This window comes from Leptodactylus fuscus, chromosome 3 (assembly GCF_031893055.1).
Source record: "Leptodactylus fuscus isolate aLepFus1 chromosome 3, aLepFus1.hap2, whole genome shotgun sequence".
NCBI classification, from domain to species: domain Eukaryota; kingdom Metazoa; phylum Chordata; class Amphibia; order Anura; family Leptodactylidae; genus Leptodactylus; species Leptodactylus fuscus.
The window spans coordinates 162,384,477-162,399,515 of NC_134267.1; the positions used below are offsets into that span (position 1 = coordinate 162,384,477).

General features: G+C 41.9%; 1 protein-coding gene across 2 annotated transcripts in view; it reads right to left on the minus strand.

Annotated features, from left to right (window-relative positions):
• The window catches only part of FNDC3B (fibronectin type III domain containing 3B), a 250,420-nt gene that overhangs the window by 122,321 nt on the left and 113,060 nt on the right, over positions 1-15,039 (minus strand). For both annotated transcript variants that reach the window (XM_075268668.1, XM_075268667.1), the window contains exons 5-6: positions 14,267-14,507; positions 12,171-12,452 (exon numbers count right to left, since the gene is read on the minus strand). In XM_075268668.1, coding sequence (XP_075124769.1) covers positions 12,171-12,452; positions 14,267-14,507 — 523 coding nt within the window. The remainder of the gene's footprint in view (positions 1-12,170; positions 12,453-14,266; positions 14,508-15,039) is intronic.

Sequence of the window (15,039 nt, forward strand, 5' to 3'; positions counted from 1 at the left end):
AATGTCTCTACAGATTGAACTTGCAATGGGTTAACCCACTGCGTTGTACAGCACCAGCATACTGGATGAGATTTTACAAACTCTCATTCACATCCTGTGAGTAAAACCAACACCACAAATTGATCTACAATTTTTAACCCGCAACATGTCAATTTATCCTGAGGGTTTACTATACAGGTTTTGGTTTATGCCGTACTAAGATAGAAAGTAATGCAAAACACACACACAGATTCAAGCAGGAATGGTTCTGCAAAAAACCACAAGATATTTATTACTGAAAGCCTTTGATTCTTACCTGTGCCATAATAAGACTGCTCATATTACATTTCTGGGTTTTTTTTTTTTTTTTAGGTTTGATTAAAAAATGATGAACCCAATATGCAGTGGCGTAACTAGGAATGGCAGGGCCCCAAGGCAAACATTTGACATGCCGCCCCCCATCCCCCCATCCCAGGATATCACTAAGTAGGCCTGAAGCCTTCTGAAGCGCAGGAGAGGTAAGTAACACTGCTTTTTATATTCCCTCACCTCTCCTAGCGATCCGATCATTATACTCGGGGGTCTGAAAAATATAATGATAGTGTTTGTGGGGTTGGCGGGCCGCGTGCTTACTTACTGATCCCGCCTCCTGCTCACAGCCGCCTTCGCAGAAGGGAAAGCACAGGTGGCCGTAAGCAGGAGCCAGGATTGGTAAGTAAATAGGGCTGTGTGGACTGTAGTAGAAAAACTGCATTTTCAAAAATGCTTGCTGTTTTGTAAATCGCAGCATGACAATTATACCTACAGAAATGCTGGTATTTTCCATATAGGTATGATAATGGCAGAAAGTCTACAGAGGAAAAATGTGCACTTTCTGTGAAAAACTCTGGTTCTCACTATGATGTGGGGCCTTAGCCTAAGTCAGATTAGAAAATAAACCTAAGAATAGTCAGAGTGTCTTAAAGCACATGTCCAGTATTCACTTCTGTATGTGTGTGTGTACTTGTGTATTTTGGTGGGGGTTTACAGCATTTTAGGACTTCCTGCTCAATTACCATAATGAAAATTCAGAGCAAATCAGAGAAAACTATACACACCAGACATATTGAAAAGTGACTGACTATTCCTAAGGAGGTGGAAGTCTCTGCGTAACACCATAAATGCGTTTACCTATTGGTTTGTTTTTTTTCCTGCAGTCCAGGTTGTGGTGTCTATGGGTGATATTGTTCACCAGTTATGTATGGGGCTCCCACAGCACCACCCTTGGCAGCTCAAGTGGCAAGATTAAATAAGTCAAAACAAGTCTGCCAAACAAAGTTCAGTGATGTTAACTAACCCAATGCCTTCAAATCCTTCACTGCAAGTGTCTGCAAAAATCCATTTTTAACCCATACTTGTGACAGGTCCTACTGTAATGTTTTACATTTCACAATCCTACAATAACTCAGCTGCTAAATGTGCAGTATATGCATAACACCAGCGTGTTCACACCAGTCACCCATAAGCCTCAGGTCTTTTCAGTATGTCAAAGCATGCCCCATGGAAAATACCAGGAAAGAACATGTCATTTACACCTCAGCATAGAATAAGCTCCATGTGTTCTAATTACACAGCAAATTACTATTAAATGAGCAACAGGTTTCATGGTGACACTGACAAAAGGGCTGACATTGAAAGGAAGTCTCTGCCCTGCAGGGCTACATTAGGTGCGTGTTCCTTTATAACCCTGTGTATGTATATGCCGATCTACTAAATTACCAGATTATTGGAGAAATCTACCCTTTCATGACCGCAGCTTCCTTGTACGGAAATTGGACACATTATCAGAGCAACATAAAATCAAGTGAGAACATTTTCTATGGATTGGTTTCAGTGTGAATCCACATTAGGCTGAGGCTCCACGTTGCAGAAACGCTACTTTTTCTTGCAGATTTTACTGCGTAATTTGAGCCAAAGTCAAAAATTGCTACAAAGGGAATGGGAAAAACATAGGAAGTTCTTATACTTCTACCTTCTGCTCAATCCACTCTTGGCTTTGGCTCAAAAAAACACAGCAAAGTCTGCAACACAAAAAAACACTGCATTGCCGTAAAGTGTGGCCTTAGCCTTAGAGTGTGAAAATTGAGATATCTGAGTGACATGGTGTGGTTATTAGCGCAAGACTACCCGGGGCCAGAATTTCAAAAGCTGCAACCTTAGGTTTTTTTGTGTAACATTACAAAAAAAAAAAAGTATACAGAGAAAAAAAAAGTGTGATCAAAGAAAAACATCCAGCAAAGGTGTATCCTATAGAAGGAAACAACTGGCCAACAAAAAGGGTTAGAGGAGGGAGGTCTAGGATTGTTCTATCAAAAAGACATTGATCAAGGCACAGTCAAAAAAATTTGGCTCTGGACAATGTTTTGCTGGGAAATCATGGGCCCTGGGCTGGTATTTGTGCGGATGTTACAGTAGGTTACCTACCTAAACATTGTTTCAGACCTAGTGCAATAAGTAGTGATCATGGAAGTGGAAAGGTTTTCTTCCCAGTAGTCCGATTGGAGAACACTATCCTTACAAGAAACAGTAGCCCATATTAATCTTGCACAGTACATGTAGATAACACAGCCTTTAAGTTTAGTATCCCATTAAATAAAATACTATAGGCAGTACTCTGTATTATAAGAAACTGTTAATTCTTTATTTTAGTGTAATAAGAACCTGGGTCATTGAAATTATTTATTGCTGCGAGCTGACAATACAGAATCTCTCTTGCACATGGAGAAAGAAAGCCTTTGTCCCATGTGATGAAATTCCAGACCATATGAACAAAATACCCATCATAAATGAACAAAGGCATCTACTGTAACAAGTGCACAGGTGTGTGATCTTCACTACCCTCAATGACTCTGTGGTACAGGTAACAAATCACTGTGCCCTCTAGAAATGAATTACCAAGTAGCAAATGTCTGACGGTTTTTTGGAGGTTACCCATCAAAAACTGACAACCCAATGCAGCAATTAAAGGGTGTCTACAATTTTCAGAAATAACACAACACGTGCTCTAAACTTGTAATCCACTTTATGCCTATACCTTGTCTCTGATGTCTGAATAGGCTGCTACAGTAACACAAGTCCATCTCTATAAGCATACGGTAACAAACTGCACATTTTTTCAACTTTGCGTTCTTTGTAAAAAGTAATTTTTAAATAGTCTCTTATTTCCATGCAAACTAATTATAAAACCCCTTAAACCGTGCTGCTGTGTAACTTACTCATGTCTCCCCCTTGTCTCAGTGAATAACTTGTCTAGAAATTACACTAATATTCAGATTACCCACAGACCCCCATAGAATATAATCCGCCTTGCAGGACTTTTTTTCTCTGCTGATTTTAAGCAGTTTCTACAGCAGAGTCCGCAGAGTTTTCCTCTGTGGACTTTCTGTCACTATAATACCTATACGGAAAATGCTAGTGTTTCCAAAGATGTAATTGACATGCACAGATTTATAAAGACACAACGGTTTTTGAAATTGCAACATTTCCGTTGCAGATTTTTTTCTGTAATCTATGGATAGGATCAACCAGAATCCCATCCACTTTGCAGTTACTGTACTACGTTGCATATTCGTAATGTGGGGACCCAGCCTAAACTGGATTTGCCACGATAACACGTAACACTAGATTCACAATAGCGTTGGAGTCTCAGTACAAGACTCCACTTAAAGTCAGTTTTCAACGGAATCCTGGTGGACCCCATTACAGTCTATGGGGTCCATGTGTTTCCACATGTAACTGCTTTTCAAGCGGAGAGGGTTTCCGTTTTTCGGGTCCCCAAGTGGACCCAAAGGACAAAAACCTGAACACTAGTGTGAACCTAGCGCAAGGCTAGGTTCACGTATACCAATTTCTTCTGTCTAGTAATCTTATGCCTTGTCTAGATACAGTTTAAGGACTTTTTTTGCACTTTGTGCACCCATCCAGGGTCAAGAGTCAGACAGGAAAACCTTGCAAGCAACACTAGAAAGAAAACATTAAGTGGAACTGTTACACTGGCAAAACCACAGAGTTTTACAGTAACTAAAAAGTGAATGGGATTCTGGCTAATCCTGGCCACACGTGGCAGAAAAATATCCTCAGAAGACATGATGTGATTTCATGTCAGTTATGACATGTCTGTTTAGTAAGTATATATGAGAACTCTGTATTATAATATTCCTCTATTAATCCTTCTGTACACAAATTGACAACAGTGTGTCAGCGATCTCCTTGGGGTGTCAATGGGAACTGAGATGGTAATGAAAAGTTGTCAATGTATTCAGAACTTCCTGGAAGGAATGACAAAGAAGCATTACATTGCAGAATTCTAAGAAAAGATGAATGAGAATTGTTATTTGATAGTTAATTCAGGCAGGTGGGATGAAATGTAGGAGGAAAACAGAGAGAAAACAGAGGTGCTGTGGCCTCCATACTGTCTACTTAGGCTGCAGTAGACTATGGCAGCTCTTTCACAGACATGTAAAAAGCACCATCTATCCATTCACTCTGTAACTGGATATGGCTGTCTACCATATATTTTATGAATATTTTATCAACATATGTGATTAGAATGGCCTTTTGGCAGGGCAGACTCAGGGAAATTTAATAAGCCATCTACACCAGTTTTCTGCCATAGATGGGTGTAAGTTTGGTGCATCTTTGGTGACCGGATTTCTTTTGCGCAAAAGATGTGCCACATTGTTGGTTATGTGCCCCACTCATCACTTTTCATGCAAGTGAGATGAATGGGATGGAAACCAAAGATGGACCAGAACAGAGAGGCCTCTGCCTGACAAAGTCATGGCAGAAAAATGATGAGAGCCTGAACTCTATGCCATATCCTAACTGTATAGATTTTGATTCTGGCGCACACGGAGCAGTGGACTAGGACTGGCACATGAAATGCTAACCTTAATTTCGCCATTTTTTTTCAGTAAACATATTGCCAAAAAGAGGAATTATTATTTAGCTTAAATGTAGTAAAGAATTAGACCACCGCTGTAAGGTCGTCTGAAGATTGGGTACTCTGTATATGCAGTATCTAAAATTTCTATTTTAAGACATTTCTACCAAGTACATAGTCACAAACAGAGTCTTTATACGTCTGAAAGACTTGCTATCAGATAAATGTTCCAAAGCGCTTTTTTCTTTCCTGTGTACACGACAAGCGTCCTATATTTTTAGTATAATTATTTCACTGTTACACAGGAAAGAGAAATACAGACTTCCATGCACATTTTTTCCAGGGCATGAATACCAGGTCAAAGAGTCCAGTCCCTTCCTGTACAGTCACATACACCCCAGCAAAGACAAAATTATAATCTTCCTAAATAATTTTTATTCTGGCAGAGTTCCATGTGTTAGCCAGTCCAAAGAACACAGCGAGCGCCGCCTGCCCCAGGAACACAGTCTACCCTTAACTGAATTCAGTAAAAATGTACAGTGAATTGCCAAAATCCATGATTCACCATAACTTGTCTAGTTTACATATGATTAGCTGAGAACACGCTGGTCCCACCTTGATGAAATCCACCATGCTTTATAACTTAATGATGAGGTTTTCATTACCACAACTATTTCTAGAATCCCTAAAAGTGATGGCAACTTTTCCATTTCCTCTTTCTACAGTTAAAGGGGTTGTCCCTCTTTTATCCACTTTCCATAGAACCAGTGATTGGGTGGGTGGGGACAATACTGCTGAGACCTCCAACCATCACAAAAATCGGGGTCTCAAGTCCTCTACTCCTTCTTACTCAACTACAGTAATGAGGAATTTAAGAGGAGCAGTTGTCAGTCTATTCACAGTCTATGGAGCTGAGAGAGATCACCAAAGGCTGTAATCGCTATCTCCGCCAGTCCCATAGACTTTAAAAAGAAATAATTTTATTGATTTTTTTTTGTATTTTCATTTTGTGTTTCATGCATATTCACCAGGTGAAGAATAAGAATTTGTATTCACAAGCACCAACTTGTACAAGCAGAGGTATGTAGTACTTGCCAGGAAAAGATGAATGAAAGCGAATATTAGGAAAAGTAGAGATCAAACAGAAGAATATTTGCACAAAACTGCTTTTAAGCTAGGGACATATAGAACAGGTCTGCTGCAGGAGGCCCATAATGGATATCTTACAGTAAAACCATCCATATTTAAAAAAAAAATACACAAAAATAAAACTAAAATTGGCTGGTTTACGACACCACTTTGAGCCACAAATACTGGGCAACTGACTTGGTTTTCAATCTTTAGGCTAAGGTTTTTCTTGCAGCGCTTTTCACAGAAAGTCTACAGACTTTTTGCTTCCATTATACCTATGGGGAAACCGCCAGCGCTTACATAGGTATAATCGACATGCTGCAATTTCCAAAATGCGGAGTTACATTGCAAAGGTTGAAAACTGTGGCCAAACCCATGGCAATAATTGACACACCATTGATTCTTTTCTTTGCAGGTTTTCCTGCAGTGTGTGGATAGAATTAGTTTGTATCTAATGAACCAAACGTAAATCACTGCAGCACCATGTTGTCCACATCCAATTCACTTGAATTGTGGCAGGCAGGGTTGCTTAAAGGGATTCTACCATTAAACTACTTTTTTTCTAATTACCACGTCGGAATAGCCTTAAGAAAGGCTATTTGTCTCCTACCTTGAGATGTGGTCTCCGCCGTGCCGTTCCGTAGAAATACCGGTTTTAACCGGTATGCAAATGAGCTCTCCGCAGCAATGAGGGCGGGCCCAGTGCTGAAACACCGATGAGCGCGTCCCCATTGCTGCCCAGAGCTCTTTCCTGCGCCGCCTCCTTCTTCTGCAGCAACTCCGCCTCTTCTGGCTTCTCTTGCTCTTGTAGTTCTATACAGGAGCATAGAGAGGCCACCCCAAAATGGCCGCTGGCTCCTGTATTGAACTGCAAGAGCGGCTACCCAAAAATGGCCGGCGGCCATTTTTGGGTAGCTGCTCTTGCAGTTCAATACAGGAGCCGGCCGGCGGCCATTTTTGGGTAGCCACTCTTGCAGTTCAATACAGGAGCCGGCCGGTGGCCACTTTGGGGTGGGCTCTCTATGCTCCTGTATTTCTACGGTACAGCGCGGCGGAGACCACGTCTAAAGGTAGGAGACGAATAGCCTTTCTTAAGGCTATTTCGACGTGTTCATTAGAAAAAAAAGGTAGTTTAATGGTAGAATCCCTTTAAGCCATAATACAAATTCTAAAATGTGGATATATAACTGTGTGATAAACACAACAGAGGCAAATATAAAAACATTTGTGTGGGAAAATTACCACAACCCAAAACAAAAATCAACCACACATGGAATTAATAAAATATAATAAATCCATGGGAAGCACTCGCGTGTACGGCTCACTCGGCTCATTCCGAGCCGTACACGCGAGCACTTCCCATTCACTTCAATGGGAGCGCTCGTAGAGAAAAAAGCAGCCCATTCATTTCAATGGGGAGCGCTCGTATGCCGACTCCCATTGAAATTAATGGGATCTGCTTTATACGCGCTGATTCTGAACGTGTTTTAACGTTCAGAATCAGTCAGCGTATCCGTAGTGTGAATGGGCCCTAATATGGGAACCACATCCCCCTTATATTATTGCCAAATTATGCATTGACTGTCCACCGCTCCTATATACTGTACTGGCATTTTGGTACTTGTAGTTCTATTTACCCCCACTATAATTGTTGTAATTTGTTATTGTGTTATTGTGTGTCTATGTTTTAGAGGATACTAATAAAGATTTATTATATTTTATTAATTCCATTTGTGGTTGATTTTTGTTTTGGGTTGTGGTATATAACTGTGTGAGAAAAACCTGTGTATTTACTTTAAGTATCTACTATATTTCCTTACCAGCTCACACCCTAGGGGCCATATTATAAGGTGTCAAAACTTATAAGTATTTGCAGCAGGAGGTAACAGGTTGCCACTGCAGGAAACTCAAGCTCTATAGATACAGGGTCTTACATGGCTTTGAACTCATGGATCCAGCACTACTGGGGAGAATTGATCCCAAAATCGAACAGTATGCAAAAAAAGGCTGCAGTAAATCTATACATCATTTAGGAATGCTTTATGAGGGAAAACATTTCCTGTCATTTAACATACCATTAGGAAACTTTCATTTCCTAAACAGCATGAAATATCCTACACTGAGATATAAGCCGCTTACAATAATGCCAATCTTCACCTAAGAGAAAAAGGAACACTAAGGCTGCATTCACACAACCAATGCTCCATAAAACCAATTGGTCTGAAAAACATTAATTTTTCATGTATGCTGCAGACTAGAGATGAGCGAACAGTGTTCTATCGAACACATGTTCGATCGGATATCAGGGTGTTCGCCATGTTCGAATCGAATCGAACACCACGTGGTAAAGTGCGCCAAAATTCGATTCCCCTCCCACCTTCCCTGGCGCCTTTTTTGCACCAATAACAGCGCAGGGGAGGTGGGACAGGAACTACGACACTGGGGGCATTGAAAAAAATTGGAAAAAGTCATTGGCTGCCGAAATCAGGTGACCTCCATTTTAGACGAATAGTGGATTTCAAATCCGGGTCATATGAGAATGTGAACTTTGTGACTATGAGACAGGGATAGCTGTACAGGCAGGGATAGCTAGGGATAACCTTTATTTAGGGGGGAATGTTATTAAAAATAACTTTTTGGGGCTCTATCGGGTGTGTAATTGTGATTTTTGTGAGATAAACTTTTTCCCATAGGGATGCATTGGCCAGCGCTGATTGGCCGAATTCCGTACTCTGGCCAATCAGTGCTGGCCAATGCATTCTATTAGCTTGATGAAGCAGAGTGTGCACAAGGGTTCAAGCGCACCCTCGGCTCTGATGTAGCAGAGCCGAGGCTGCACAAGGGTTCAAGCGCACCCTCGGCTCTGATGTAGGAGAGCCGAGGGTGCACTTGAACCCTTGTGCACCCTCAGCTCTGCTACATCAGAGCCGAGGGTGCGCTTGAACCCTTGTGCACACTCTGCTTCATCAAGCTAATAGAATGCATTGGCCAGCGCTGATTGGCCAATGTATTCTATTAGCCTGATGAAGTAGAGCTGAATGTGTGTGCTAAGCACACACATTCAGCTCTACTTCATCGGGCTAATAGAATGCATTGGCCAGCGCTGATTGGCCAGAGTACGGAACTCGACCAATCAGCGCTGGCTCTGCTGGAGGAGGCGGAGTCTAAGATCGCTCCACACCAGTCTCCATTCAGGTCCGACCTTAGACTCCGCCTCCTCCGGCAGAGCCAGCGCTGATTGGCCGAAGGCTGGCCAATGCATTCCTATGCGAATACAGAGACTTAGCAGTGCTGAGTCAGTTTTGCTCAACTACACATCTGATGCACACTCGGCACTGCTACATCAGATGTAGCAATCTGATGTAGCAGAGCCGAGGGTGCACTAGAACCCCTGTGCAAACTCAGTTCACGCTAATAGAATGCATTGGCCAGCGCTGATTGGCCAATGCATTCTATTAGCCCGATGAAGTAGAGCTGAATGTGTGTGCTAAGCACACACATTCAGCACTGCTTCATCACGCCAATACAATGCATTAGCCAGTGCTGATTGGCCAGAGTACGGAATTCGGCCAATCAGCGCTGGCTCTGCTGGAGGAGGCGGAGTCTAAGGTCGGACCTGAATGGAGACTGGTGTGGAGCGATCTTAGACTCCGCCTCCTCCAGCAGAGCCAGCGCTGATTGGTCGAGTTCCGTACTCTGGCCAATCAGCGCTGGCCAATGCATTCTATTAGCCCGATGAAGTAGAGCTGAATGTGTGTGCTTAGCACACACATTCAGCTCTACTTCATCAGGCTAATAGAATACATTGGCCAATCAGCGCTGGCCAATGCATTCTATTAGCTTGATGAAGCAGAGTGTGCACAAGGGTTCAAGCGCACCCTCGGCTCTGATGTAGCAGAGCCGAGGCTGCACAAGGGTTCAAGTGCACCCTCGGCTCTCCTACATCAGAGCCGAGGGTGCGCTTGAACCCTTGTGCAGCCTCGGCTCTGCTACATCAGAGCCGAGGGTGCGCTTGAACCCTTGTGCACACTCTGCTTCATCAAGCTAATAGAATGCATTGGCCAGCACTGATTGGCCAGAGTACGGAATTCGGCCAATCAGCGCTGGCCAATGCATTCTATTAGCCCGATGAAGTAGAGCTGAATGTGTGTGCTAAGCACACACATTCAGCACTGCTTCATCACGCCAATACAATGCATTAGCCAGTGCTGATTGGCCAGAGTACGGAATTCGGCCAATCAGCGCTGGCTCTGCTGGAGGAGGCGGAGTCTAAGATCGCTCCACACCAGTCTCCATTCAGGTCCGACCTTAGACTCCGCCTCCTCCAGCAGAGCCAGCGCTGATTGGCCGAATTCCGTACTCTGGCCAATCAGCACTGGCTAATGCATTGTATTGGCTTGATGAAGCAGTGCTGAATGTGTGTGCTTAGCACACACATTCAGCTCTACTTCATCGGGCTAATAGAATGCATTGGCCAGCGCTGATTGGCCGAATTCCGTACTCTGGCCAATCAGCACTGGCTAATGCATTGTATTGGCTTGATGAAGCAGTGCTGAATGTGTGTGCTTAGCACACACATTCAGCTCTACTTCATCGGGCTAATAGAATGCATTGGCCAATCAGCGCTGGCCAATGCATTCTATTAGCGTGAACTGAGTTTGCACAGGGGTTCTAGTGCACCCTCGGCTCTGCTACATCAGATTGCTACATCTGATGTAGCAGTGCCGAGTGTGCATCAGATGTGTAGTTGAGCAAAACTGACTCAGCACTGCTAAGTCTGCATTCGCATAGGAATGCATTGGCCAGCCTTCGGCCAATCAGCGCTGGCTCTGCCGGAGGAGGCGGAGTCTAAGGTCGGACCTGAATGGAGACTGGTGTGGAGCTATCTTAGACTCCGCCTCCTCCAGCAGAGCCAGCGCTGATTGGTCGAGTTCCGTACTCTGGCCAATCAGCACTGGCCAATGCATTTCTATGGGGAAAAGTTAGCTTGCGAAAATCGCAAACTGACAGGGATATCCATGAAATAAAGTGACTTTTATGCCCCCAGACATGCTTCCCCTGCTGTCCCAGTGTCATTCCAGGGTGTTGGTATCATTTCCTGGGGTGTCATAGTGGACTTGGTGACCCTCCAGACACGAATTTGGGTTTCCCCCTTAACGAGTTTATGTTCCCCATAGACTATAATGGGGTTCGAAACCCATTCGAACACTCGAACAGTGAGCGGCTGTTCGAATCGAATTTCGAACCTCGAACATTTTAGTGTTCGCTCATCTCTACTGCAGACCCGAAGGGCACCCATTATCGCTGATTCCTCATACAGTTGAGTGTATTGAAGAATCTGTGAGAACAGACAAAAATAAGTCATGCTCTGGTTTTTTACCATCCATGGAAACAGACACATGGCCGATATTCACTATCATGAGAATACAAGGTAAGGGTAGTTTCGCACTTAGTAAATGTGGGCCTAAGACACTCTAAAAATGAGCCAGATGCATCACAGTTGCTGAAAGTCACACCTGGAGCATCCTTATACACCGACTAGTCTATAAGTTTATACCCTCTCTTCGTTGTCTTATCATTTTACACTAAATTTTTGGTACATTTTTGGAACATTCTGATCCAGTTAAGCCATGCCACATTTTTATGTAAAGGTACTCGCCTTTCCCATAAAGCCATGCCCACTTGTCAAGCAAGCCAGAAAAAATTTGATCTTAAACCATAAGAGCCACATTTTGGCACGTTTTTATACCACGATTGAGTCATAACCACAATAGTAAATCTATTTTTTTTTTATACAAAAAATGCTCAAAGTATGGCATTCTTCCATGGGTTTCAAAGAAATGAAAAAAGGAAAGAGACTGAAAATAAAGTCACAGGCCCCAAAAACTATATTTTCAGACTGGTCTTTAACATAATATTGGAATTAGAACTTATCTACAAAGTGACAACTTTGGTGGAACACTGTAATATGAAATTTCTATACAAAGTTTTCCTTATTTTTGAACTGGTATAAGTACCAATCATTTTTCCTTAATAACAATATTACTGAGTACATATTGTTACCAAGTAAGAAAAATATAATATAACCCCATTAATGTTAAGATCTCACTGAAAATACATTCAGAAAACACATACACACCTTGTGCGTCTTGCTCATTCGACTTTGGACTGCTCCGTGCCCTGCGTTCATTTTTTTTAAGTCCCGCTACACTGCCCACTCCTCCACAACCAGCGCCATTGTGAACTTTGCCATTGCCATTATACATAGTCGTACAGTTTCCTAAATGGTTCTTGTATAAAGTGGATGGAGGGCTGTTCAAGCGGTTTTGTCTATCGATCTGTTTGAGCTTTTTGTGTTGAGGCTTGCAATACTGGTCTTCTCGGGTGATGTAACTGGACATCCCAAACAGTGGTATTATTTCTGAAGACAGAAAAACAGACGGGTTATCAAATAAGTATCATTTGTATGTGTTCTTAGACGTGAAGGTCAATGAATCTATGACTGGTCTAGAAATTTCCTTCTCATTGTACAACAGGATTGATGGTTACTCAACACCTAAACTGAATGGTAATCTTATAGTAAAGCAATAGCAATGCTATACATGCAAGATTTCATGTGGTTTACTTATGCATGAAGACAGCAAAACTAAAATATAAATGGGATTATGCATACAATTCTCAAAACTATACATTAGTACTAAAACTTCAAGCCTAGAAGCTTTTACTTTCTGCTACTTTGGAGTTATTTCTATCTCTATAACTTATAGAAAGATACATATTGCTTAGTATGTATAAGCAAATGAAACCTGACAGTGAAGCTTCCTCAGCAGCATGTGTATTTCTACAGTATACACAGACGTTTGAGGACAATCTAACAATACATAAAACTCAGAAAAGGATATTCAGGTTATTTTTCATGGATTACAAAAGGAATAATAAAATTACAATATTAAAAAAGGGTTGTTTTTTTTAGAGTAGTTCTCATCACCAGCAAATCATTTGACCCAGTTATGCCTGTGTGTGTATATAACAGTGAAAAGCAACTCGCTGTCCTGGATATCAATCCGTCCATTGCAAGAACTTTAAAATGTCATTCATTAATAACTTGGAGTCTATCAGATATGAGCTTGGCTAGGTGGTCCGATTTTTTAGCAGAATGAACTCAAGTCATTCAAGTGTGGGGGCCACACGGTGGCTCAGTGGTTAGCACTGTACCCCTGCAGCACTGGAGTCCTGGTGCTCAAATCCCGCCAAGGGCAAAAAACCATCTGCAACGAGTTTGTATGCTCTCCCCGTGTTTGCATGGATTTCCATCCCATATTCCAAAGACATACTGATAGGGAAAAAAAATGTACATTGTGAGCTCTATGTGGGACTTACAATCTACATTAAAAAGAAGAAAAAAAAGTCATTCAAGTGCCTTCCATCCCCCATTGATATCAGTTCCATTGTCATGGAGCAGGATAGGTCCTGCTCTGTAAGTACGGCAAGGGAACAAAGCATTGGAACTCCCTTTGGAAGAGCCTTGGGTTGCACCAATTCTCAAGGGGCCCCGATATTGTAATATTGCTTCTTAATGATTCCTCAACTCCAATTTTAGCTCCGTCTTGGTACTTTCTAACACAAAAGGTGTAAAATCAAATTCCAAAACAGAGACCATCAGACATGCACACACATGGCTTCCAGAAAGGGGTTGGGAAAGGCTGTAAATGCTCAGGATATGTTACATCACCTAACCCATTTTGACACCAGAAGTCTACAGCTATTTGCCTGTGCACCTTGTGGTGGCAGCTTGTATGACATTGGGTTCCCATGGGCTTGAATTTGGCGAGTCAAGAGAAATAAATGTCATCCTCCTGAGAAAACGAAGCCATCAACTCTCATGGATATACTGTATTACAAGTTACTGAGGGTATTTTACCAAGTCCTACAATACATAATTCTGGTGACAGAAACCCCAAAAATAGGGATTTGACATTTCTTTAGTATTACACTAAAAATGCGCTGAATTTATCAAACATGCAGCATTTATAAAAAAAAAATAACAAATTTTGATACATTTGGCTAAAATGACATTATGATAAATCTCTCATACGGTGTTTACAACTTGTTTATAACGGGTCATGGCTTTTTAAGACAGTATGTTACATAGACAGAGAGTAACAAGTATTGCCTGCACAAGGGAGGGTAGAAGAATATTACATAGGATAGACAAAAATGGAAAAAATTCTGTACCTTGTTCTCCATATATTGTGGGTGGGAGATGATGCGGGAAGAACTGGGGTGGTATTTCCCCGTGCCCAGTGACTGGTGGGTAAAAAGGGGTGTGTGAATTGTGTAAGAAATGAGGATGATGTGCAAGGTATGGAGGTAAATGGTGAGTTGGAGAAATGGCAGATGGATAGCTGGGAGGGTAACAATCTGGAGACTGTGGAGTAACTACTACACGTCGAACTCCTGTGCTGTCTTCTATGACCTGGAAAAGAAAATGAATCATAGTCTATAACTGCACATAAAGGAAGAAATTGATATAAACAATGAGCAATACATATGTGGCAACCATCCAGCTTTCAGTTTTATCTTATACACACGTGGCAAACTTGCTACTAACCATTGAGTTTGTTACCAACATTTCTGTAACCAAAAGTTGTGGATTGTTTCTGTTGTCTGTACATGTATTTTAGCAAATGTCATACAGATGTTTGAGACAAGTCACAGAATTTTCTTAAACATTCTACTGAATATACTCTTAGGTGCATATAAGGCCACTTTTCTAGTTTTGATGCCTAAAACTTTGCCTATCACAGTTAGTATTCATGTACGGTAGTTTCCTTGGAAGGGTTATGATTTGGCAGTAAGTGAATTGTTTATAGGCTTACAATGTGTCAGAACATAATTAATCATGTACCAAGCAAATTAATGACAGAATTCTGCCACGTCAGGGTTGGCCTGGATTATATTACATATGTTAGAACTGTATGATTAGCAAATGGTGAAAGGAAAGTGCA